This window comes from Saccopteryx bilineata, chromosome 2 (genome assembly GCF_036850765.1).
Source record: "Saccopteryx bilineata isolate mSacBil1 chromosome 2, mSacBil1_pri_phased_curated, whole genome shotgun sequence".
In the NCBI taxonomy this organism is placed as follows: domain Eukaryota; kingdom Metazoa; phylum Chordata; class Mammalia; order Chiroptera; family Emballonuridae; genus Saccopteryx; species Saccopteryx bilineata.
The window spans coordinates 187178623-187206512 of NC_089491.1; the positions used below are offsets into that span (position 1 = coordinate 187178623).

The following is a 27890-nucleotide window of genomic DNA, read 5'->3' on the forward strand; positions in this document are numbered from 1 at the left end:
GAACCTCTGCTGGGAGAAGGGACAAAAATAACATGCCAAAATGCATAAAGGAAACAGCTTTATTTTCAAGAATGTAATTGAGTCACTTAAAATGCCTAGAACTAGATGTTGTTAATTTAGAGGAAGAGTGTTAGAGCCCCTTAAGAATAGACAGCTTGGCTCTTCCTCTCTGACTCCTAACTACTCCAAATTCTAATTCCCTCAAGAAGGCATGGAAAAATACTGTGATTCTCTCTATTTTGGGTATTTTCAGATGGTCAACTTAGCATCCTGTAGAATGAAGAAAATTACTGCTAGTTGTTTTCACAGACAAAATGCTACAGAGAATGACAGGCTCATGGGCGGTTACAGTTGAGGAACAAAAAGGGCTCAGGTAGTTTAATTCACAGGATTTTGCTTAAATTGAAGCTGTATGAGATGTTAAATGGATATAAGTGATGCATGGGCAACAGTCGGCTGTTCCTTTAAAATGTGTTTCTTCAGAATGACTTTCTGTTCTTGAGCCAGAAAGTTTTATTGAGAATTTGCAGTTTTAATTGATGTCAGTGGAAAATATGTGATATTCATATATTTCTGCATTGTCAAGCATAAATTAAAAAATAAAGCAAGATTATCTTTACTCTCATTGCAGCTTATAAGCATTATAAGTGAGCAAGGAAAACCAGTACCTGTAACATGAATCAGTAGTTCAGAACTGTGCGATTTCTCATTATCTCCTTGGGTGTTCTTTTGTGATTTCCTTTGTGCTGCCAAAATTAGAAACTTTGTTTAGTATTACAAGATGCATTCAGGTAACTTCAAAGAAAGAACTATTTAGACTTTCCAAGTGGTTTTAAGATGATATTTTAAAGAATAAAAAAGAAATTTTAGAATTGATACTGAAAACTTGATAAAAGGTCATTATATTTAATGTTTAGGTCTCTGAAAGAAGATGAACTTGGCTGAGATTTGTGACAATGCAAAGAAAGGAAGAGAATATGCACTTCTTGGAAATTATGACTCATCAATGGTATATTACCAAGGAGTAATCCAGCAGATTCAGAGACATTGTCAGTCAGTCAGAGACCCAGCTGTCAAAGGCAAATGGCAACAGGTAAGACCACCTTATTCAGTGAGTCAGGTCAGTAGTCTGTTGTACTTGCAAGATTAGATGTAAATAGTCCTTATTTGTCTGAAGACTGAGCTATGAACTACGTCTAAAATGTACTCTGAATAATTTTCTATCTTGCCCAGTTAATACTTTGTATATTTTTTATTATTTCATGAGACATACTTAAAAGATACTTAATTCTGATTGAATCTATTCTTAATTTAAAAAATTTTTCATTACTTGCCTAATGGTGAGTACTAATTTTTGAAATAAGTTATTACTACTTGCCCTATACTCTTTCAGTTCTTTTTGACCCTTTTCATAAAACTTTTCATTTAAGAAAGTTTCCTCTTCTTTTGAAAGACTCCTTACAAATACAAAGGAATCAGTAATCTAATAAAAAAACACTAATATATTTGCTGTCTCTTGACTATAAAACTTGATTATATAATAGTACAGTTAATAAAAACGAATTATAATTTTCCCACTTATTTCTAAAAATTAAAATCCTTTTAATATTTAAAGTACAAAGTCAAGCATTTCTTTGAAATTTCCATTTTATGTACTAAATGCCGTTAAGTGTTCTAATTTTTCCACTAAGGGTCAGAAATTGATGTTTATTAAATTTTCAGGGTAAATTTGGCTCATCTTCCAATCTAAGTGTTACCGGGTTATACTGAATGAGAACAATACACTTGCTCTAACTCAGGTTGAAATTTTTGGTTGTTTTCGTCTATCCTGCATACTAGCCATAGATAAGAGTGGTTTGTTAATCTAGCATGGAAAATATTTTTGACATGTTCTTGTGTTAAATAATTAACATTTCTATTCAGATATTTCTACTATGTTTCTTTCCATTAGGTTCTGAAATTTCATTTTTCCAAGTATATCATATAATTGTATATATGAGCAGTTAAATTTTATCAAGGTTTTTTTTTGGTTCTGCATCTCCTTTATATGTTCCTTTCTATATATTATTCAAGATAAAGTTTCTTACTTTAAGATACTTTCTTAAGGGAAAGTTTTTTATGTTCTGCTTTACAGTAAAGTGTGCTTAATGATTAAAAAATTAGAATTGTTAAACTGAATTTATAAATGTAATTTTCAGTTTTTTTTCTATTTGCCTCTGAAAATTAGTTTGGGCTATGAGTTTCAAAATACAAGAATTTCCACATAATAGGTGCTCAATGAGGGTTTTGGTTTTTTTAAAGTGAGAGTAGAGGTGACAGTGAGACAGACTCCCGCATGTACCTGACCAGGATCCATCTGGCAACCCCTGTCTGGGAATCAGTTCAGCTATTTTTAGCGCATGAAGACCAATCGAGCTACTCTTAGTGCCTAAAGGCTAATGCTTGGACCAACTTAGCTATCCTCAGTTCCGGGGGCTGACACTCAAACTAACTGAGTCACTGGCTGCAAGAAAGGAGGAGTGAGAGAAGGGAGAGAGGGAGGGGAAGGGAAGCATATGGTTGCTTCTTATGTGTGCCCTGACCAGGGATTGAACCTGGATGTCTGCCTGCTGGGCCAGTTCTCTATCCACTGAGCCAATGGCCAGGGCCTCAATAAGGTTTTTTAAATGTAGGAAAAATCTTGCCTTTATGCTTAAAATAAACTTTACTCAGGACTTAAAATAATTTAACAAGGCCAAAAGAATTATGATTTTAGGTAAAGGAGAATTTAAATAAAAATTAGAATTGGATATTGAAAGTATTTTGTCACATTAGGTTTTCAGATGCTGTGACAGGCAGCCATGTCATACTTAATGGTGTTGGGTACTGGAAACGCTGGTCAAAATTTTGGCTGATTTTTATGTTTTTTATTTTTAAATTTTTCTTAAGTAAGAAGTGGAGAGGCAGAGAGATAGCCACCTGTATGTACCTTGACCAGGATCCACCCAGCAAGCCCCCTATGGGGCGATGCTCTGCCCATCTGGGATCATTGCTCCATTGCTCGGCAACCGAGCTATTTTATATCTGAGGTGAGGCCATGGAGCCATCCTTAGCGTAAAGGGCCAACTTGCTCCAACTGAGCCATGGCCGTGGGAGGAAAAGAGAGAGATAGAGGGTAGAGGGCCAGGGAGGGTAGAGAAGCAGATGGTTGCTTCTCCTGTGTGCCCTGACTGGGAATCAAACCTAGCACATCCACATGCCAGGCTGATGCTCTATTGGCCAGGGCAATGATTTTTTGGAAGTTATTTCCAAGCATATTAAAAAGATTTAGCATTAATATTATATATAACTTTCTGGGAATGACTGGCTTGTTACTGACATAGTTGCTTGTTTTAAATTGTGTTCATGGTCATTACATTTCTTGGTAGAAATAAAGTTCCATTATGAAAGATATATAACTACTTCCCCTATGAAAAGATATTTAATTATGTCTTTTTTCAAACCAAATCCTGCCCTCCTGTCTATATTACTTAAAATAGTTCTTTGTTTTTAAATATGTTTTAATGTTTCATTTTGTATATTTTGAAAATATTAAGAAAACTTGCATTCTATAGCAATTTATTTGCAATTTAAACTTTAAACAGTTTCTGGCATAAAGGCTATATATATACATATATATATTTTTTAAAGGTTCGGCAGGAATTATTGGAAGAATATGAACAAGTTAAAAGTATTGTCAACACTTTGGAAAGTTTTAAAATTGACAGGCCCCCAGATTTCCCTGTGTCCTGTCAAGATGAACCATTTAGAGACCCTGCTGTTTGGCCGCCCCCTGTTCCTGCAGAACACAGGTAAACAGGACTTCATGTTCTTTAGGTGCTTCTGTAGCTGATCAACAGCAAGAGTGAAGGGAGTAAAGCTTTATTTGAACAAGATGAAACAGTTTTTCTGGGGGGCATGTAAATATAATATCTGTGTATAATTTTCTCACCTGTAGGTTTACAGAGTTTGTATGTGTTAAAGAACAGATGCCAAACACTTGTCATACATCTTGCTTTTAAAATGTTTTACTTCTGTACTTATAACAATAGAAATCTTCTAGTCCTAAAATTTATCAGTTAAGTGAGGTCTTTTAGATTTCAGAATATCAACATCAAAACATAGATGGCTTTTTTGCTTTAAGACATTTTTGCTTTTAAAGACTAACAACTTTAAATTAAATGGTAGACAAATTGTATTCATTTGGTTGGGCCTAGAGCCAATTTCCAGAGTCTTAGTGCAAAAGGGACCTTACTGTTTCTTGAAGGTTAAAGGTCATATTCCCTAATGTGGCATATAAAGCTCTAAGTTTATCTCCCAGATGCCCCGCCTGTGCATGGGTGCATCATCTACATAAACCTCTCTCTTCTTATTCTTTCCTGCCATCTTGTCCTTGCAACCTGTTCTTTCTTCAAGGAATACCCATAGTCCCCATCTAAGCAGTTCACATTCATCAAGTCTCAGCTCAGCTGTGTTTCCTTTCTGCAGCCTTTTAAGTTTGCCCAGACAAGATGGTTTGTTCATACCAGTTAGGTTGCATTTTTTGTCTTTCCACAAGATAAGTTTTGCAAGAGCAGGACTGTGGTTTTACTTATTTGGAGCAAAAATAACAAACTTTTATTGCTAACACAGTATTTGGCACATAAGTATTCATCAACAATGATTCCACAGTGAGGAAAGTAAGGCCTGAGAAACCCTGACCTGTAAGTTAGGCTTGATCAGCATCTGAATTTAGGTGTCTGGCTTTCATTCCCCTAGATTGTGAAGTGGTGGTGTGGCCAGATGTTATAGCACAGAAAATAAGTTTCCCATTGGTCAGTAGCTGTGATCCTGTGTATAACTTGTGGATCTGTTAACGTTTCTCTAAAAGTCTTTAAATTGTGAAAAACGGTTACCAGATTTCCCCATTTTTAAGATACACCTTTTTTCAGAAAAATTTGGGGTCTAAAAACTGGGTGTCTTATACAGTGGTTGCAGATTTTTTTTTTTTTACTTGCATTTCTCGCTTTTTCGTGCTTGTTTTTGTGCTCATTGTTGAAGAGAGTGATTCGTCATTAGACACAGATGAGGACAAGTTAATGGATGGGAGTTTTGACAGTGATGAGGAGTTGTATGAATTTTATGATAAATACATCTTGAGTTCAATAACTCTATGTAATACTTTTTTTTTCTTCAAATTTTGGGCCCCAAACTAAGGTACGTCTTATACATGAGAGTGTCTTATACATGGGGAAGTATGGGTAATTTATTCCTTCATGTTTTTCCTACACCCCTGTATTACAGATAATTTTATGATTTCCATTATAAAAACACAAGAAGATGATCTTTTTCTAAGGTCTACAACAATAACGTTCTTTCCTCATGTGTAACCACCTTCAGGTGTTTTGGATTCAGGTGACTGTTACTCCTCAAAAGGCAGTTTTTCAAGAATCATAGGATTGTTACCATGGAAATTCCAACATAAATACTGAAAAAAGAAATAATGTCATTTTGATCTATCATAATGTGAAAATTTTGTGTATATATGTATAATAAAATACTTTTTTTCCTGAAAGTATTTAATTTAGAAATATACTTTGAAGCTAAAAGATGACAGTAAGTGACATAAACATTATTTAATTTAAGGTATAGAATGTGTTGATTTCATACATTTATATATTGCAATATGATTACTACCGTAGCATTAGTAGACACCTCTGTTACATCACAGAATTATCATTTCTTTTTTGTGGCGGGAACAATTAAGATCTAGTCTCTTAGCAACTTTGAAGTTTATAATGCTGTATTGTTGACCTTAATCACTAAGTTGTGCATTAGGTCTCCGGGATTTATTTATCTACTGGTTGCAAGTTTGTACTCTTAAATAACATCTTCCTAGTTCTCCCCCAGCCCCTGGTAGCCAACATTATACTCTGTTTTTACAAGTTTGGCTTTTTTAGATTGCACACATAAGTGATATCATGTAGCATTTGTCTTTCTTTGACTTATTCACTTAGCATAATGCCCACAAGTTTCATCTGTAGTGTTGCAAATGGCAGGATTTTCTTCTTTCTGCTGAATAATATTCCATTGTACATGTGTATCACATCTTCTTTTTCCATTTATCTGTTCGTGGATGCTTAGGTTGTTTCCATATTTTGGCTCTTGTAAATAATGTTGCAGTGAACATGGGGTGCAGAGAGCTCTTCAGTATCCTGTTTTCATTTCCTTTGGATATAGACCCAGGAGTGGAATTGTTGGATTATATGGTAGTTCTATTTTTAAATTATTGAGGGACCTCCACACTATTTTCCATAATGTTGAACCATTTTGCATTCCTACTATCAGTGTAGAAGGATTTCCTTTTTATCCACATCCTTGCCAACACTTATCTCATATTCATTTTTTTAATAGAAGATTTTATTTATTCATTTTAGAGAGGAGAGAGAGAGAGAGAAAGGAGGAGGAGCAGGAAGCATCAACTGCCTTGTGTGCCTTGACCAGGCAAGCCCAGGGTTTTGAACTGGCAACCTCAGCGTTCTAGGTTGACACTTTATCCACTGCGCCACCACAGGTCAGGCGTCATATTCTTGATTATAGCCATTCTGACAGGTGTGAGGTAGTATCTCATTGGGGTTTTCATTTGCATTTCCCTGGTGATTAGTGATGTTTAGCATCTTTTTACATAACTCTTGGTCATTTAGATGTCTTCTTTGGAAAAAATGTGTTTTTAGTTCCTCTTCTCGTTTTTAAATCAGATTTTCTTTTTCTTTTTTTTTTTTTACTGAGTTATATGAATTTTTTATATATTTAGGAGATGAACCCCTTATTTGATATACAATTTACAAATATTTTCTCCTATTTGGTAGGTTGTCTTTTCATTTTTAGAATTCTTTTTCTGTGATTAAGCTTTTTCAGTTTGTTGTAGTCCCATTTGTTGATTTTCACTTTTGTTGTTTTTGCTTTGGTGTCATAGACAAAAATCATTGCCAAGATTAATGTCAAGGAACTTTTTCACTATGTTTTCTTTTAGGAGTTCTACAGTATCAGGTCTTATGTTTAAAGTCTTTTAAATCCATTTTGAGTTTATTTTTGTGAGTAGTTTAAGGGGTCCAATTTTATTTTTCTGCTAGTAGTTATTCAGTTTTCTCAACACCATTTGTTGAAGAGACTACTCTTTCCCCCACTGAGTATTCTTTGCTGTTGTCAAATATTAATTAACAGAGTTTATTTCTGGGCTCTCTATTTTGTTCCAGTGGTCTATGTATCTGTCTACTTTTATGTCAGTACTATACTATTTTAATTACTATAGCTTTATAATATATATATTTTTTAAAATTTTGTTTATTGATTTTAGAGAGGAAGGGATGGGGGGCCAAAAGAGAGATATATTTGTTGTTTCACTTATTGTTGTATTCATTAATTGATTCTTATATGTGCCCTGATCAGGGATTGAACCTGCAACTTTGGCATATCAGTATGAAGCTCTTACCAGCTGAGCTACCCACCTATGGCTGTGGTGTAGTTAGACATCAAGAATATGATATGATACCTCTGGCAGTTCTTTTTTTCATGATTGCTTTGATAATTTAGGGTCTTTTGCAGTTTCCTACAAATTTTAGGATTTTTTTTTCTATTTCTGTGAAAAATGCCTTTGGAGTTTTGATAGGGATTGTGCTGATTCTGTAAATGGCTTTGGATAGAATGGGCATTTTAATGATATTAATCTTTGATCCATGAACACAGGTTATATTTCCATTTGTTTGTGTTTTCTTTAATTTCTTTCATTAAAGTTTTATAGTTTTCATTGTACATATCTTTCACTTCCTAACTACTTTATTGTTTTGATGCTTTTGTGAATGGGATAGTATTCTTTATTTTTTTCAGATATCTTGTTGTTAGTATATAGGAACCCACTGATTTCTGTATGTTGATTTTATATCCTGCAATTTTAGTGAATTTATTAATTAGTTCCATCACTTTTTTGGTTGCGTCTTTGAATTTTAAGATCATATCACCAGCAAATAATGCCAGTTTTTACTTCTTCCTTTGAAATTTGAATGCCTTTTAGGTTTTTGTCTTGCCTAGTAGCTCTGGCTAGGACTTCAAGTACAATGTTGAATAAAAGTGGTGACAGTAGGCATCCTTGTGCTATTCCTGATCTTAGAGGAGAAGCTCTTAATTTTTCACTATTAAATATGTTAGCTGTGGGTTTGTCATATATGGCCTTTATTATATAGAGTTATGTTCTTTTTGTATCCAGTTTGTTGAGGGTATTTAATCATGAAAGAATGTTATATTTTGTCCTCTACTTTTCCTGCATCTATTGAGATGCTCGCATGATTTGTATTTTTCATCATATTAATGTGGTGGATACATTTACTGATTTACATATGTTGAGCCACCTTGGCATGCCAAGGATAAATCTCACATGATAATGATGTATAATCCTTTTAATATGTTGTTGAATTTGGTTGTTGAATTTGGTTTTGTTAAGAGTTTTGCCTCTGTGTTCATTAAGGATATTAGTATATGATTTTCTTTTATTGTACTACCCTTATCTGGCTTGGTATCAAGATAATGCTGGCCTCAAAATGAGTTTGGAAGTGTTTCCTCTTCTTCAGTTTTTTGGAAGAGTTGGAGGATTGGTGTTAACTCTTCTTCAAACATTTGAAGAATGTAGAATTCATCAGTGTACCCATTTGGTCCTGGGAATAATTTTCAGTATAAGAAATACCTATTCTGAATTGTTAGAGCACCATGATGTATTTCAGAAAGCAGTGGCCACAGATACTAACTCTAATATTTGTGGCTCAAACTGAATAAAAAGTGTGGCTGGCATTTTCCTCTTGATGAACACTTACCTGAAAACTTCTCCTCATTAGAGAAACAGTAGCCCAGGTATTTCCTTTTCTTTGTCCTCCCTTAAATTGCCTATAATACAGATCTGATTGATTTTTATACTTGTGCTTTAATCTTTACTTTTTATAAAAATGAAAGATGAATTGATCAGAATATATTTTCTGAACCTCCATTCTCCATACTAAATTTTTAAAAAAGTGTCCCTTTATGTACCCGTTGTGTGTATTTTCTTCCTCTGTGGGTTAGAAACCCTTAATAAAAACAAATCTAAGACTGTATATTGCATGGGGGAAATTTTTTTTTTTTTTTTTACAGAGAGAAAGTCAGAGAGAGGGATAGATAGGTACAGACAGGAATGGAGAGAGATGAGAAGAATCAATCATCAGTTTTTCATTGTGACACCTTAGTTGTTCATTGATTGCTTTCTCATACTTGCCTTGACTGCAGGCCTTCAGCAGACCGAGTAACCCCTTGCTCGAGTCAGTGACCTTGGGTCCAAGCTGGTGAGCTTTGCTTAAACCAGATGAGCCTGTGCTCAAGCTGGCGATCTCCGGGTCTCGAACCTGGGTCTTCCGGATCCCAGTCTGACGTTCTATCCACTGCGCCACCGCCTGGTCAGGTGCACAGGTGAAATTTTTTTATTCCCACATATATCTTCAATAACAATAGAAAAATACTACCTGACCTGTGGTAGCACAGTGGATAAAGCATCGATCTGGAATACTGAGGTTGCTGGTTCAAAACCCTGGGCTTGTCCAGTCAAGGCACATATGGGAGTTGATGCTTCCTGTTCCTCCCCCTTTCTCTTTCTCTTCTCTCTAAAATGAATAAATAAAGTTTTTAAAAAAATAAAAAAGAAAGAGACCCACCAACTTCACAAAGTTCTGCTAGTGAAGAAATTTTAATACTTTCAATGATAGCATGGGATAGAGTATGAATAAAGTCTTTACATAAGCAAAGCCACAGATACTTCATCAAATAAGAATATCGTTAGTGACATAGATGTAAGGCAGATGTTAATGAGGTAAAATTTATATGGGTTTGTAGAACAGAATGTCTTCACAGGCTGCTAAAATAACTATTAAGATTGTAAATTTAAGGTTAGAAGTTATGGGAAGTTAGAGATATGTAGTATTTCTCTCCTTTTATAATTTTTCTTTCTATTGGTCATGTAAAACAAAAGATAATGCAATTTTTGCTTAGAGATAGTGAATAATGGGTATAGTTATTAAACATTCTTGGTTTGATGGGAAAACACTTGACTTGAATCCATGAGATCTGAGTTTGAAATCTAGTGCTGACACTCGCTTGCTCTATGACCTTGAGCTGGTTATTTAGTCTCTCTAAATGTTAGCTTCACTATCTATAAAATTGTGATCTCTACCTTATGGAATTAATTAAGGTAATTTAATGTCTTATTAGTAACTGGCGATTAATGAGTAATTAGAATGAATGGTCAATTTTGAAAGAAAGTACAAGTGTTCTTTCAGATAAATAAGCAAATAAGAGAATTAAAAAATGATAGCTTTATTCATAACTATTCCTAATGGAAATTTATTTTTTCCTTGAACAGTCAACACAAATCCTTAATTTTCTGAAATATTTTGAGTAACGCTGGCAGAGAGAATTTGGTTTTTTAAATGTCAAAGTCTCATGAAGTTGTTGATCATTTTCAGGGAAAGGATAACAACTAATTCTTGGTCACTTATAGAATGTTTTACAAGCATTATCTTCTTGAAGCCTCCAATGATCCCATGAAGTATCTATTGTTGTATACTCATATTACGTTTACTAATTATTATTATGAACCCCAGTTATAGCTGAGGAAAATTGAAGCTTATAGAGTTTGTAATTTTCCCAAAGTTATCTGAACAAGAAAGTGGGAAAATCAGGATTTGAATCCAGATCTTTTCAAGTTCAGAAGTCTTCTTTGCATCCATTCTGCTGTGTTACTTTCCTACACACAAACAGTGGTGTCTGTGGGTATGTGTTTGATATCGTCTGTATATCCTAATACATCCACTTTATTCAATTCTTAAAAGCGGTGGTATGAGAATAAAGAAGCTGAAAATGCTAATTTAAATAGATATTGATATTTAAAATATATTTTAAAATAAATATTTAAAAATATTTAAAAATATTGATATTTTTTAATTAAAAAATTTTCCTTATGGGAACATCACACTGAAATTATAGTGGGAGTCCATAGGAAGATAGAATTGACTTTACCTTGTTTCACACAAAGTATTTCTGGGATGCATCTCATGTGTTTGCCATTCAGGCACAGATGTGTCCAGCACTGATTTGGTAGCTCTGTTTGTGGCCCTGTCCTTTTGGATTTTTAACACAAAACAACTCTTTTATCACTGTTACTGCACACCAGGGCACTTGTATATTGTGGGTTCCAGCAGTGGTGTGCCATATTTTTGGAAATTACATCTTATATGTTATGTTTCTGCTGAGTTCAATCATGATCCTATTTTCAGTCACCAGCAGCTGCTTGGATAAATCCAAACAATCTTTTAAAATGAGTAGACTCATTGCCTTAAACCTGAGGAAACTGAGTTAACAAAAGTAGGTTATGATGGGAGGTAGTGGAAATATTAGAATTACACTCCAGAGAGATAAAGCCTGCAGGTCATTCTTCGTGTCCTGAGTTAAAAGGTGCCTTGTAGTAATTAAATTATGTTATAATATTTTTCATATGTTTATTAAACACATTATTTTTAATGAAACCATTTTAAAATAGTTTCTTCCATGAGACCTGAAGCCATGAAACTAAGATTTTCTCTACTAGGGCACTGTTTGACATAGCATATATTCAATAAACTATTCTTTATTCAACTTAAAAACATAAATGTTAGATCTTTTAAAGTTACATATTTTGTGAGATATGGTGGTAAGAATAGGCTACACAGGCCTGAAGTTAATTGTTTGGCTTATTCTGTATAGGTAACAAGAACTCTAATAGGCCCTCAAATGTTTTCCTCTGGAATCAGGAAAAATAGTGTAATTTGTTTTTGTGCACATAAAGATAGAAGATTGCTTTTTATCAAATTTGTATTATACAGAATTTTAGCCTAGAAGAAATTCTCACTGACTTGGTATTAAAATTATTGCTTTGTATTTCTTTATGTACCACATAGATTAAGTAACTTCTAACATTTAAAAGCCAAATTTGCAGTGGGAAAAGATCAGTTAAGGCCAAGGTCAGGTACCAGTAAACAGGAAACTACCATCTCATCTTTTCAGTATTTCACCCATGCTATGGTTCTCTTACTTTCCTGGGATTAGGAGGTAAGAAGAGCAAGTTTTTCTGTCTATTCCACCACTGATTGGTCCTCCAAATTAAGTTTACTTTTCTGTGTAAAATGTATATTTTTAAAATTGTTTTGAAGTCTTAGGAAGAAAAACACTGTATCATTGATCTATCCAACATATATTTTATGAACATTCATCATGTGCTCAACATTATCTTTGGCCTTGTGGAAAGTACAAAGGAAGTACCTCCCCCCCTACACACACACACACACACACACATACACACACACCCCTTGCCTCAAGAAACGAATAAGAAAAAACAATTCAGACATCTTGGGAAGCTTAAGCTGGGATGCTGGCACCTGTAATATGCCAAGTACTGTGCCAGTACTATGCTGGGCTACAGAAACAGTCACCATCCCTGCCCTTTTAAGCATACAGTCTTAGGGTGAAATGGATGTGAGAGCCATTACTGAGGTAGAATGGGCTGGATTTGGTGGATAATGAGATACAGAGAATGAGAGAAAAACTGAAAATAGATAATGACATTTCTAGACCAAGCTGTTGAATGGGAATTGGAAATGAGAACCAGAGTTTAAGAGAGATTGAGATTAATGGCAGTGATTAGGAATCATCAGCAATCAGGGAAGTTTAAGAAAGAAAATTTAAGGTCATCCTTTATATGGTAGAGTAAGTTATTTGCCTAATATGATTCACAGGTTGGTATTATTCTTATTTTCTTAATATTCTGGAGTCATAGTCTCTTTTAAAATCCTGTTGTGGAGAATGGGATGAACTCTGTTTTTAGACTCTGGGTAGACTGTAGGTAGCAGTGCTGATTAACCACTATAACTGACAATTATTGAGTTTTTGACTGTGAACCAGGTACTGTGCTAATCAGCTCTTAAATGATTCCTTCCTTCCTTCCTTCCTTCCTTCCTTCCTTCCTTCCTTCCTTCCTTCCTTCCTTCCTTCCTTCCTTCCTTCCTCCTTCCCGACCTCCCTTTCTTTTTTTCTTTCTTTCTTACTTTCTTTTTTGTGACAGAGAGAGAGAGAGACAGAGAGAGGGACAAATAGGGACAGACAGGAAGGGAGAGATGAGAAGATTCAATTCTTTGTTATGGCACCTTATTTGTTCATTGATTGCTTTCTCATATATGCCTTGACCTGGAGGGGCTACAGCAGAGCGAGTGGCCCCTTGTTCAAGCCAGTGACCTTGGGCTCAAGCCAGCAACCTTGGGCTCAAGTCAGCAACATTGGGCTTCAAGCCAGAGACCTTTGGGCTCAAGCCAGCGACCATGGTGTCAGGTCTATGATCCCACACTCAAGCTAGTGGCCCCCACTCAAGCTGGTGAGCTTGCACTCAGGCTGGATGATCCTGTGCTCAAGCTGGCAACTTCAGAGTTTTGAACCTGGGTCCTCCCTGTCCCAGTTTTATGCTCTATCCACTGTGCCACCACCTCGTTAGGCTACATGGTTTATTTCTTAATCTTCACAACAACCCTTTAAAATAGGTACTATTATTATCATCCCTGTTTTTTAGACAACATTGAGGTTTAAAGATTTTAAGTAACTTTATCAAATTCTGTGTGTAGGTCAAATAAGGTAGGATTGAGAATTGAAATGGATTTAGCAACATGGAGCTCACTGGTCACCTAGATGAACATTTTGGGTGGAATGGTGGAGAATAACAGAGTGAGTTCAGTGAATAGGATGAGAGGAATTGAAAACAATGAATATAAGATACAAAATAAATATTCATAAATCAGTTGCATTTTTATACACCAATAATGATCTATCAGAAAGGGAATACAAGAAAACAGTATGTGCCTGCTGTAGCACCACAGTCAAAGCACATATGAGAAATTAATGAACACCTAAAGAGCTGCAGCAAAGAATTGATGCTACTCATCTCCTTCCTGTTTGTCTGTCCCTACCTGTCCCTATCTCTGTCTCTGTAAAAAAAATGCTTCAAAAAGAATAAAATACAAAATACCTAGGAATAAATTTAACCAAGGATGTAAAAGATATGTACTTGGAAAATTATAAGACACTGCAGAAAGAAGTCGAAGAAATGGTATATACAAATGAAAGCATATACCATGTTCATGGATAGTAAGAATTAACATCATTAAAATGTTCACATTATCCAAAGCAATTTATAGATTCATATGACTCCTATCAAGATATCAGTGGTGTATTTCACAGAACTAGAACAAGTATTCCCAAAATTTCAGTGGAACCACAGAATACCCCAAATAACCTCAGCACTTTTGAAAAGAAGAACAAAATCATGCTACCTGATATCAAAGTATTCCACAAGGACATAGTAACCAAAACAGCATGGTACTGGCATGAAAACAGAGATATAGATCAATGGAACAGAATAGAGAGAGCCCAGTAGGTAGCAGTGCTATATGCTCAATCCAGGCCTGTATGGTCAATTAGTATTTGACAAAGGAGGCAATAACATACTATGGGGTAAAGATAGTTTATTCAATGAATGAGTTGAGAAAGTTGGACAGCTATATGTAATAAAATGAAACTAGACCACCTTCCTACACAATACACAAGAATAAACTAAAAATGGGTTAAAGTCTTAAATACTAGACACAAACCTATACAAATCCTAGAAGAAAACATAGGTAGTAAAATATTGGACAGTTCCAGTAGCAATATTTTTTCAGGTATATCTCCTTGGACAAGGGAAACAAGAGAGAAGATAAACAGATAGGACTACATCAAACTAAAAAGTTTTTGCACATCAACAAAATGAAAAGACATTCCACTGAATGGGAGAACATATTAGCTGATACATCTGATAAGGGACTAATACCCAAAGTTTATAAAGAACTTATAAAACTCAATACCAAAAAAACCACACAAACAATTAAAAAATGGGCAAAAGCCCTGAATAGACACTTTTCTAAAGAGGATGTATAGATTGCTAACTAACATATGCAAAGATGCTCAATGTCACTAATCATCAGAAAGATGCATATTAAAACCACAATGAGATATCACCTCACACCTGTCAGAATGGCTATCATCAATAAATCAACAAACAACAAGTGTTGGTGAGGGAGTGGAAAAAAGGGAATCCTCATGCACTGTTGGTGGGAATGCAGATTGGTGCAGCCACTGTGGAAAGCAATATGGAGTTATCTAAAAAAAATTAAAAATGGAACTGCCTTATGACCCAACTATCCCACTTCTGAGACAAATGGATTAAAAAGCTGTGGTAGCCTGACCAGGCAGTGGTGCAGTGGAGAGAGTGTCAAACTGGGACGTAGAGGACCCAGGTTTGAAACCCTGAGGTCACCGGCTTGAGCGTGGGCTCATCTGGTTTGAGCAAGGCTCACCAGCTTGAACCCAAGGTCACTGGCTTGAGCAAGGGGTCACTAGCTATGCTGTAGCCCCCTGGTCAAGACACACATATGAGAAAGCAATCAATGAACAACTAAGGTGCTGCAATGAAGAATTGGTATTTCTCATCTCTCTCCCTTTCTGTTTGTCACAAAAAAAAAAAAAATAGCTGTGGTACATATACACAATGGAATACTATGCAGCTTGAAAAAGAAGGAAATCTCTTCTTTTGTGATGGCATGGATGGACCTGGAGATTATTATGCAAAGTGAAATAAGCCAGGCAGAGAAAGAAAATATATATAATATAATCTTACATGCGGAATCTAATGAACAAAGTGAACTGAGGAGCAGAATAGAGGCAGAGGCGTGGTCACAGGGAGCAGAGGGACAGCTGTCAGATGGAAGGGGGATCAGGAGATGGATCAAAGAAGGTGAAAGGATTAGTGAAATTGTATATATTACATAACATACAGATAACAGGACAGCAAATCCAGAGGGAAGGGGGGAGGGAATTAGGAGGAGGGAAGCAAAAGCGGTATAATGGGGGGCACGTGGGTGGGGGTAAGGATATTATATTGAGTGGGACACTTGAATCCATGTTAACACAATAAATTAAAGTTAATTAAAAAAAGAAAATAGATTAATAAAATTACCATTTAAAACGTTAAAGAAAAAGGAAAGTAAACCTTTGAAGAGTATTTTCTGCACAATAGCACCCTTCAAAACACAAAACAACTTATATTGGCATGGCCTTTCGTACTTAAAAGTATTTCTGAATGTGATTGATTTGCTTGTTAGATAAAGAGGGAAGACTTAACCTAATATAGCCTTTTGTATTATGTAGCGTAGTATCTTGCATTCATTTAGAGTTCAGATATTTGTTGAAAAAGTTAATATTTTGAACAGACTGATTCCTAAATATATCATAATAAAATATTTGTTTCTAGTCTTCTGATAGTGAACAACTAAAATTTCTAAAGTTCTTTTTAGAACTGGAATTTATCATTAAAGATTAAATTCTGTGAAGTCACATGATCTATGAAATTCTGTGAAGTCACTGAAGTTCCATGGGAAAGATGGGTCTTATCAGTAAAGGCTTCTGGGTTAACTGAATATCCATGTGGCTGAGGAGGGGGGGAATCTTGAACCTGTACCTCACACAGTATAGAAAAATTAATTTGAAATAGATCACTATCTAAAATGTAAAAGGTAATAAAATATATCTTCCAGAAAGTAACAGAAGAATGTCATCATAATCTTGAGGTTGCAAAGATTTATTAAAAACTGGACACTAAAGTATTAAAGATAGAAGATTGGTAAGTCTGACCTGACCAGGTGGTAGCTCAGAGGATAGAGCATTGACCTGAAACTCTGAGGACCCAAATTTGAAACACTGAGGTTTCTGATTTGAGCGTGGGCTTATCCTGTTTGAGCGCATGGTTACTGGCTTCAGCGTGGGATTATAGACATGACTCCAGGGTCTCTGGTTTGAGCTCAAAGATCACAAGCTTGAAGCCCAAGGTCGCTGGTTTGAGCCTTTTAGCAAGGGGTCACTGGCTCAACTAGAGCCTCTGATCAAGGCATGGATGAGAAACAATCAATGAACAATTAAAGTGCTGCAACTATGAATTGATGCTTCTCATCTCCTTCCCTTCCTGTCTCTCCCTCTCAAAAAAAATAAAAGATTGGTAAGTCAGAATTCTAAATTTATGAACTTCTCTTTATCAGGAGACGTCATAGGAGTAAGAAGGCAAGTCAATACTGGGAAAAGATACTTGCAATTTGTGTGTCTCACAAAGGACTGGTATTCAGAATATACACAGGCACCTCTCATTTTATTGTTCTTACTGCATTTTTTTTATAAATTCAAGGTTTGAGGCAACCCTGTGTCGAACATATTGGTGCCATTTTTCCAACAACATTTGCTCACTTCAGGTCTCTCTCACATTTCAGTACTTTTCGTAGTGCTTTAAACTTTTATTATTACTATGTTTATTATTGTGATCTGTGATCAGTGATCTTTGGTGTTACTATTGTAATTGTTTTGGGGCTCCATGGACTGTGCCCATATCGACAGCAAATGTAATCTATAGATGTGTGTGTTCTGAGTGGTCCACCAAGCCCCATCCTTGTACCTCTTTTGGGCCTCCCCATTCCCCGAGACACACAATATTGAAATTAGGCCAGTTAGTAACCCTACAATGGCCTGTATGTGTTCTAGTGAAAAGAAGAGTCGCACATCCGTCACCAATGGTAGTCAGGTCCTGGCCGGTTGGCTCAGTGGTAGAGTGTCGGCCTGGCGTGCAGGAGTCCCAGGTTCGATTCCCGGCCAGGGCACACAGGAGAAGTGCCCATCTGCTTCTCCACCCTTCCCCCTCTCCTTCCTCTCTGTCTCTCTCTTCCCTTCCTGCAGCCAAGGCTCCATTGGAGCAAAGTTGGCCCGGACGCTGAGGATGGCTCCATGGCCTCTGCCTCAGGTGCTAGAGTGGTTCTGGTCACAACAGAGTGACGCCCCGGATGGGCAGAGCATTGCCCCCTGGTGGGCGTGCCAGGTGGATCCTGGTCGGGCACATGTGGGAGTCTGTCTAACTGCCTCCCTGTTCCAACTTTGAAAAAATACAAAAAAAATAAAAATAAATAAAAATAAATAAAAAAATAAACCAGTGGTAGTCAACCTGGTTCCTACTGCCCACTAGTGGGCATTCCAGCTTTCATGGTGGGTGGTATCAGAGCAACCAAAGTATAAATAAAAAGATAGATTTAACTATAGTAAGTTGTTTTATAAAGATTTATTCTGCCAAACTTAGCAAAAATCTGACATAAAGTACTTGGTAAGTAATTATTATTATAGGCTTTAACTTGCTGTAACTCTGCTTTATAAATTTTATAAAGTAAAGTTACTTCCCTACTTTATAAATCACTATTACTGTGGAACCAGTGGGTGGTTAGAAAATTTTACTGCTAACAGAGATACAAAAGTGGGTGGTAGGTATAAAAAAGTTGACTACCCCTGCTTTAAACCAAAAGCTAGAAATGACTAAGCTTAGTGGGGAAGGCATGTTAAGAGTTGAGATAAACCAAAAGCTAGTCTTCTTGTGCCGAACAGCCAAGTTGTGAAGGCAAAGGGAAGTTTCTTGAAGGAAAGTAAAAGTGATACTCCACTGAACAAACCAATGACAAGAATATGAAACAGCCTACTGCTGATGTAAAGACTGTTTCAGGAGTGTGGATAGAAGATCAAACCAGCCACAACATTTCTTTAAGCAAGAACCTAATCCACAGCAAGGCCCTAACTATTCAATTCTGTGAAGTCTGGTATAGGTGAAAAAGCAGCAAAGGGAAAGTTTGAAGCTAACAGAGGTGGGTTCATGAAGTTTAAGGAAAAAAGCCATCTCAATAACAGTGCAAGGTGAAGCAGCAAGTGCTGATGTAGAAGCATCAACAAATTATCCAGAAGATCTGGCTGAGATAATTAATGAAAGTAGCTTCATCAACAATAAATATTCAGTGTAGATGAAACATCCTCATTGCAAGAAGATGTCATCTAGGACTTCCAATAGCTAGAGAGGAGAAGTCAGTTTCTGGCTTCAAAGCTTCAAAGGACAGGCTGACTCTCCTGTAGGAGCTAATGCCACTGGTGACTTGAAGGTGAAGACAGTGCCTATTTACCATTCCAAAAATCCCAGAGCCTTTAAGAATCATGCTAAATCTACTCTGCCTGTGCTCTATAAATGGAACAGCAGGGCCTGAGTGACAGCACAACAGTTTACAACATAGTTTACTGAGTATTTTAAGCCCACTGTTGAGACTGCTGCTCAGAAAAATATTTCTTTCAAAATATTACTGCTTGTTGCCATGCACTTGGTCACTGAAGAACTCTGATGGAGATGTACAATGGGAATGTCGTTTTCATGCCTGCTAACACACATATATTTTGCCTCTGGATCAAGGAGTAACTTCACCTTTCAAGTCTTACTATATGTATTTAAAAAATAAGTTTTGTAAAACTATAGTTGGCATAGATATGACTCTTCATATGGAGCTGGGCCTAGTAGTAAATTAAAAACCTTATGGAAAGGATTCACCATGCCATTAAGAATACTTTTTTTTTTTTATTATTGTCTTCATTTTACAGGGAAGGAAAGTTAGGCTTAAAAAAATTAAATAGCTGTTATGTGACTTTAAAAACAGGAAGATGGTAGATTTTAAGAAACTTGATAAAAATAGCACTTTGCATTCCTTGAACCTTGAACTAAGTGAAAACTAATATAATTCTCTGTTGGTAAGATATAATAAGGTAGTTGACAGTGTCAACTGATGGTCACTGGCACCAATTCAGTGCCAACAGGAATCCCCAGTTTGGGATGTGATAAAGAAGGAAAATCTATTTAATGCAAACAGCTCAACTGTAATACAGCAGGGCTGTGAAAACAGCACTGCCTGGAACAGCTCAATAGTGTTAACCCTTTGAGTAGTGAGTTTTTTGTTAACCCTTTGAGTGAGGACGTACATGAATGAATGTTCATATTACTCAAAGGTTTAAAGCCTGGCTGTGAATGTTCATGGCCGTGAGGCTGCCCAGAGGCAGGTAGCCCTGAGGCTAGGCCCCTCTTCAACTAGGCAGCCCCATTCGTAGTCTGGTCAGCTTCACACCAGTCTACTCTGTTCCCACAGACATCTTCGGTGCTTCAGCTTCAGCTGGGGAAATGCAGTCTTCAGTCTTTGATGGGAAGTGTACTCAGAACATTCTTGATTCATGGGAAGAGGTCAAGATATCAATGTTAACAGGAGTTTGGAAGAAGTTCATTCCAACCCTCATGGATGACTTTGAGGAGTTCTGGACTTCAGTAGAGGAAATAACTGCAGATGTGAAAATAGCAAGAGAACTAGGGTTAGAAGTAGAGCCCGAAGATGGGACTGAATTGCTTCACTTCCATGTGAAAACTTTAATGGATGAGGAGTTGCTTCTTTTTTTTGTTTGTTTCGTTTTTTGTTTTTTATTTTAGTGAGAGGAGGGGAGGCAGAAACAGATTCCTGCATGCACCCCAACTGGGGTTCACCTGGCAAGCCCACTAAGGGGCAGTGCTCTGCCAATCTGGGGCCCTAGCTCCATTGCAACTGGAGCCTTTTTTTTTTTTTTTTAAGCGTCTGAGGTGGAGGCCATGGAGCCATCCTCAGCGCCTGGGGCCAACTCATTCCATTTGAGCCATGGCTGCAGGAGGAGAGGAGAAGAGAGAGACGGAAACAGATAGAAGTGAGAGGGGTAGGAGTAGAGAAGCAGATGGGCACTTCTCCTGTGTGCCCTGACCAAGAATCGAACGTGGAACATCCACAGGCTGGGCCAACGCTCTACGACTGAGCCAACTGGCCAGGGCAGGAGTTGCTTCTTAAGAATGAGCGAAGAGAATAGTTTCTTGAGATGGAAACTATTCCTGGTGAGGATGTTGGAATTCCACAAAGGAATTAGATTATTGCATCAGCTTAGTTGAAGCAGCAGCAGGGTCTTAAGGGATTTACTGTGGGTAAAATGCCATCAAACAGCGTCTAATGCTACAGAGAGATTGTTCATGAAAGGAAGAGAACATCAAAGTAGCAGACTTCATTGTTGTCTTATTTTAAGAAATTTTCACACCCATCCTTTCAGCAACCATCACCCTGATCAGTCAGCAGCCATCAGTATCAAGGGAAGAGCTTCCACCAGCAAAAAGGTTATGACTCACTGAAGGCTCACATAATGGTTGACATTTTTTAACAATAAAGTGTTTCTAAATTAAGATATGTTATATACATTGTTTGGACGTAATGCCATTGCACACTTAATAGACTATAGTACAGTCTAAACATAACTTTTATGTGCACTAGTAAACCAAAAAATTCTTGTGACTTGCTTTATTATGATACTCACTTTATTGCAGTGGTATAGAATCAAACCTGCAATATCTTTGAGGTATGCTTGTAAGGAACAAGAATCAATAAATCAATAAAAAAACAAATCAGACAATCTGATTGAAAAAGAAATGTACTAAGGACTGGAATAGATCCTCCACAAAAGAAGATATTCAGATGGCCAGTAAGCATATTGTTGGAAGATGTTCAACATCTGTAGCAATTCAGGAAAGGCAAAGCAACACCACAATAAGATGCCATTACCTTCCCACCAAAATGGCTAGGATGGAACAGGGGGAACTCAGACATTGTTGATGGCAGTGTAAAATGTCTTCAGCACTTTGGAAAATGAAAGCTAATTTTCCATATACTCTGTGATCTAGCAATTCCAGTCCTGTGTACATACCACAAAGAAATGAATGTTTTATGTTTATCATGAACATAATTCTCATATTCATAGAAACTTTAAAAATGATGTCAAAGAGAAAACAATTAAAGTGTCATTCAACAGCAGACTAGATAATTTGTAGTATATATTTATGCAATAGAATACCACACAGCAATGAGAGAAGATAACCTAGTGCTATCTACAGGGACATGGATGAATTTCACAGGTTAATGTTTAAAGAAAGAAACCAGACACAGAGTATATACTATAGAATTACACTTAAATGAAACTAGTTTAGGCAAACCTAAGCTGTGATACTAAGGTCAGGATAGTGATTATCTTTAAGGGCTTATAATTGACTAAGAGTGGTTATGAAAAGCCTTCTGGGATATTGGGAAGTGTCCCATTTTGATCTACTCATGGTTATATGGTATGAAAATTTATTGAGTAGTATACTTAATATATATGCATTTTACTGTATATATTTTAATGAAAAATACATTTAAAAATTCTATGAAGTATTATCTTGATGGTAATTGATGGCCCTGGGAGTAGAAAGGCACTCAGGTCTTAGGGTTCTAAATCTAATGCTGGCTCCAGGTCTCTGTGCTCTTTTTTCTGTGAAGGTAGGCTAGTGTTTGCAACACTTTTTTTTTTTTTTTAATTTTTTTATTATTTTTTTTATTTTTTATTTATTCATTTTTAGAGAGGGGAGAGAGAGAGACAGAGAAGGAGAGAGAGAGACAGAGAGAGAGAAGGGGGGAGGAGCTGGAAGCATCAACTCCCATATGTGCCTTGACCAGGCAAGCCCAGGGTTTCGAACCGGCGACCTCAGCATTTCCAGGTTGACGCTTTATCTACTGCGCCACCACAGGTTAGGCTGTTTGCAACACTTTTATGTCAATATAACATCCAGCATAGTTGTACTAATTCAGTACACCATAAATATTTACTGATTTAAAAAATAACATTTATATATGTATTTGGTGAGAGTGGATGCTAAAAATCTTAGTCATTAATGTCTAATTTCAAATCATAGGTTCTTATAATTTCTATTTAAGCTTTGTTTTTTGCCTCTGATTTCTTACCTAATATTATTTCTTAGACTCAGAAATCTGATAAATTGACTTTTAATTGCCTCTAGTAAAAATATCAGTATGAATTATTTGGAACTTATTTTTTTATATCTTTTTATTAGCTATGGAGAGAGATGTTTTCCTGTTTATTTAATTCTAAAGTTGTATAGATTAATGTACAGTAATAGCAAAGTAAAATTATTTCTTTATTTTCCAGAAGTTAACTTTAAATAATCTTGGCTTATGTTCTTAGGCATATAGAGGACCTGTTTGAAATAAGTTATTCTTATACCAGAATTCTAAAGTATATAAACAGATAGGTAACATAAAAGAATTTAGAGTAATCATTAAGCAGAAAGTTAGAATAAATATAAGAGCTCAATAGATGAAGATTTTAGGAAGGAGTTTATATAGAAAATAGAGAATATTCTGATATATCTTAGACCCTATCCCTCCCTCCCTGTTTTTCTCTTCCTCCCTTCCCTCCCTCCCTCCTTTCCTCCTCCTCTCCCTCTTTTCCTCCTTCCCTCCTTCCCTCCCTCCCTTTCTCCATCCCCCCCTCTCCCTCCCTTCCTCCCTCCCTCCCTCTAGACAAGAAGGGAGAGAGATGAGAAGCATTAACTTGTACTTGTGGCACTTTAGTTGTTCAATGATTGCTTTCAATGAATGGGGGGGGGTGCTCCAGCTAAGCGAGTGACCCCTTGCTTAAGCTAGTGGCCATGGGATCATGTTTAGGATCCCAAGCTCAAGCCGACAACTCTGTGCTCAAGACACTGACCCTGCACTCAAGCTGGATGAGCTGTGCTTAAGCCAGTGACTCTGGGGTTTCTAATCTGGGTCTTCAGTGTCCTAGGTTTACACTTTATCCACTGTGCCACCACTGGTCAGGCATTTTATATTCTATTTATTAACATGGCATAGAATATAGACATCCTTACAGAAGACCTTTTCACTTTGACTTCAGGAATTATTGTGGAGTGGTGCTGATACTGGCAGTTCTATTTCTGTAACCCAGTCTTCTCTGGAGAATTGCCAGGCAGTAGATTCAACTGAGGCAGGGTACTCTGCACCTTTATCTCTAGAACATGTATGTTTCTAGAACATGCCAGAAACTTTGTATCAACCCTATAATTTCATTTTTAGGTGCTCAGATTTTTCATTAGTGTTGCAGTATTATTATATTAACTACTGAGTAGTAATAGGAGCAATTAAAATTTATGAAAGGTGTAAGGAATCACAATACAGTAGCATCTGTATACTCACCACAGAGTTTAATATAAAGGATTCCTGATACTTCTGACGTCCCCCTATGGGCTCCTCTGCATCCAATTCCTTCCCCACTCCTCACCATTCACAGTTGGATACTGTCCTGAGTTTGGGGTTTATCATACTCTCGCCTTTCTTTATGCTCTAATATGTCTATTTGTATCCATAAACAGTGTCCTGTTTTACTTGGAATTATAGTACGTATTCTTTGAACCTGTGTTTTCACTCAATATGATGGTCCTGAGATTCATGCTTTATCATTGTGTGTAGCTGTAATCCATATTCATGTGAATATAAGATCCCATCATGTGAACATGCAGTAATTTATGTATCCATTCTGATACTGAGCATTTAGGTTATTTCCAGGAGATAGCTATTATAAGCAATACTGATAAGAACATTTACCTATAATATTTAAAATTTCTTTAACTTTGGTTATTTTTTATATAGAGGAAGGAGGGGAGAGAGAGAGAGGGAGGGGAGAGAGGGTTGAGGGAGGGAGAGAGGGAGGGAAAAAGAAAGGGAGAGAGAGAGAAGTATCAACTCATTGTTCCCCATAGTTTTGCATCCATTGATTCTTCTCATACATTCCTTGACCCCCACCCTGGGACCCTGGACTCAAAATTGCAACCCTTGGATTGAGGAGCTTGCAACTCTGAATTGAGGAGCTGGTGACCTTGGTTCTTGAACCAGCAACCTTGGCAATTGGGTCGACACTCTAACCACTGTCCCACCTCCAGTCAGACTTTAAATATTATATTGATATTTAATAGTACATCTTTGCAAGAGGAAGTATTGGTTTTTGGAGGAAATCAAGCTTATTTGCATATGATAGAATAAGGCATATTTTTTCCATTCCTATCAGGAGATGTCCTCAAGCAGGAGAGGTAAATACAGTATAGACAAACTAGTCTTTTATCTGTAGATTTACAAGTTATTCTCTGTATTTGAAATAGTGTTGACTGGTACAGTGTCAGTCTCTGACCATTCGGACGGAGGTTGATGATGTTCTGTAACCACACTGATGTCTCTTTTTAAAAAGAGATCAGTAAAAGAAGCCTTGAGATGTATGTATCACACAGCCGGGAAGCTGTCACTGAGCCCTTAATGCGAAGCATGATGTCATGCAGTGGTGTGCTCCTGGAGGGGCAGTACAGAACAGCATCAAGGATGTCCTTTGGGAAGTTGACAGTCTGTTACAAATGTAGCATCCAGCTGCAGTGAGATGGAACTGAAGACCTGCCAGGCCCAGACTCACTTTCTGTGAGACAAGGACAGGCCACAAATGGCACATATGGCTTCTTGAACAGTTTCATTCAGACCGTGTATGAGCCCACAAGAGCACTGAGTGTGGCAGAGCAGGTCAGCAACTGCGCACCCTGGGCATGCAGCCTGTACACAAGCTTTGAAATGTGTCTTCTGACAACACAGGCTCCCTGAGCTGGTGGTGTGCACAGTGGATACCTGTTCTCCTCCACAGCCCTGACAGAGCACACCGAGGGGAGCACAGGCTGGGGGGGCAGCCATGCTTCAGGGTGCGCTGCTGCTAACCCCTGAGCCCGCGACTGGGTGCAGAGTGTGGCTGGCCCTGCTGCTGGTGAGCATGTGTTCAGACTGGCTGTATCCCGTGAGCAGGACCCTGAACAGTGAAAGACTGAAGGGAGGCATGGCTGCTGATTGGGCAAACCCCTGTGTTCTGTGAGGAGGAGATGGTTGTCTCCTATTGTCTTTGATTATACTCATGAACCTATTCCAGAAAGGCACTTATATATATGCTAATTTATGAGTAATCTATCCCTCATTAAAACAAAATTCAGTCAAAAAGCAGTGGTCACAATGAAATATGGAGAGTAAGGCAATGTAGCATTTTTAGTTTTTTATTCTTTACTAGTCTCATCACATTTCCTTTCATTGGCTTACAAGACTAACAACACACTAGAACCAATAATATAATAAAACCTTTAAGTTTAAAAGTGCCTTATAACTAGTTTACTGTACACCATTTTCTAGTTTTCTCCCTGTGGATTTCTTCCACATGACTGCATATTCATCTTTGTCTGCTCTGAGGACCCAGCATAGCAGAGGCCAGATGCCTTCTGATGGGTGTTCAGTACACAACTGTGACTGAACTCCAAGGGCTTGGCTGTCAGTGTGTGGGAACCTCGTAGGATTTGGTAGTTTCCACCAGGCTCTCTGTCCTTGGCAGGTTCACGTAGTTGTCTAATTCCAAAAAGCTGAAGATGCTACATTAGATATGCAATATGTTGTCAGTTTTTACCTTTTTTTTTTTTTTTTTTTTTTTTGTCTGGAGTTTGGAACCTTCTTGGCTTTTTATCTAATTTTTTGTTTTTCTGGTTCATTGAGTTATATACACGTGCCACTTTTTCTGATACCGGGAAGAGAAAGAAGCTCCATGATGAGTTAGATCAATTAAATCATGAAGCTGAAAAGGGGCTAATAATAGATATGGTATATTGGCGAAAAAGGACTATACACATGGGATCTGAAGGGCTACACAAGTACTGGCAGACCTGTAGAAAGAGAAGGTAGGGAAACAGAGGCAGAGACAGCTTAAAGAAGAAGAGATTACACACTAGTGATAAGAGCCCCTCACACCCAGAGAGACAAGTAAACACTGTGCTGAGTAATCTCAAAATTTTGCTATTTGAAGAAGATATGTTTCACATTACATGAAACAAAATATGCCACTTTGTGTGCATTATTACATTTAAATAGTTATCAAACTTTTTTTTTTTAAAGAATGAGGAGTAACTGACATTATATTAGTTTCAGGTATAAAACATAATGATTCAGTATTTATATATAGTGTAAAATGACCACAATAAGTGTCATTAACATCTCTTACCATTCATAGTTATCAAAAATTCTTGATTCACATTTGGGAGCCTGTATAATAAAGGATCCTGTGATTTTTGACCCCTGAGAGCATAATATTTTAAAACTTAAATTACTTTGTTTATAAGATTTAATTGTTGAGCCCTGATATTTGTAATTTATGAATGAAATGTTATAAAAAAATAAATTAGTAAACCTCAAAGAGGCATATTTTGAATTCTTGTCCTTTCAGCTTTTATGCTGTTTCTTTTTTTTTTTAAGTTACTTATTCTTGGTTTAGGACAATGATGAATAAAGTAATGGGATTTCTATTACACTATTAAGATTATTACCATAAATAGGAATAGTCTGTATTGCTCTGTTGGTGATTGATAGTTATTTTTGACAAAATAATTGCTGCTATATATGTCATTTATATGTATTTAATAATTGTATCAACCAGTATGTTTTAAAGAAAAGTACTTTTAAAAACTGACATAATTGATGTGGCCATGAATTGGCAAAAGGGGGAAAAGTGAATATTTTGGCTTTCTTGATTCAGTAGTTTTATTGACTATGGTCATATTGAAATACTTTTGCCTTTGATTAATTTCAATTTTTCTTATCAGAGCTCCACCTCAGATAAGGCGCCCCAACCGAGAAGTAAAACCTCTGAGAAAAGAAATGCCAGGAGCAGGTGCCCGGGGTCTTGTCGGCCGAGCATACCCTATTTCGAAGAGCGAGAAATCCTCCACAAGCAGGGACAAGGATTGTAGAGCCCGAGGGCGAGATGACAAGGCAAGACTGTCTCTTTGTGGCTCACTTGCTTGAAGCGCATGACTTTATTATTAAGCAATTATATATGCTTGGTACATATATAATTTTTGTTAGCATTTCAGAGTACCCTGGTTTTGAGATAGAAGAGGTTTATAAAAGGTCTGAATTAGAAAC

The 27890-nt window shown here is 36.9% G+C and overlaps 1 protein-coding gene across 5 annotated transcripts in view; it reads left to right on the forward strand.

Annotated features, from left to right (window-relative positions):
- The window catches only part of KATNAL1 (katanin catalytic subunit A1 like 1), a 119316-nt gene that overhangs the window by 16091 nt on the left and 75335 nt on the right, over positions 1 to 27890 (forward strand). For all 5 annotated transcript variants that reach the window (XM_066258921.1, XM_066258920.1, XM_066258919.1 and 2 more), the window contains 3 exons: positions 918 to 1093; positions 3670 to 3830; positions 27569 to 27737. In XM_066258921.1, the coding sequence (XP_066115018.1) occupies positions 932 to 1093; positions 3670 to 3830; positions 27569 to 27737 (492 nt within the window). In that variant the 5' untranslated portion in view covers positions 918 to 931. The remainder of the gene's footprint in view (positions 1 to 917; positions 1094 to 3669; positions 3831 to 27568; positions 27738 to 27890) is intronic.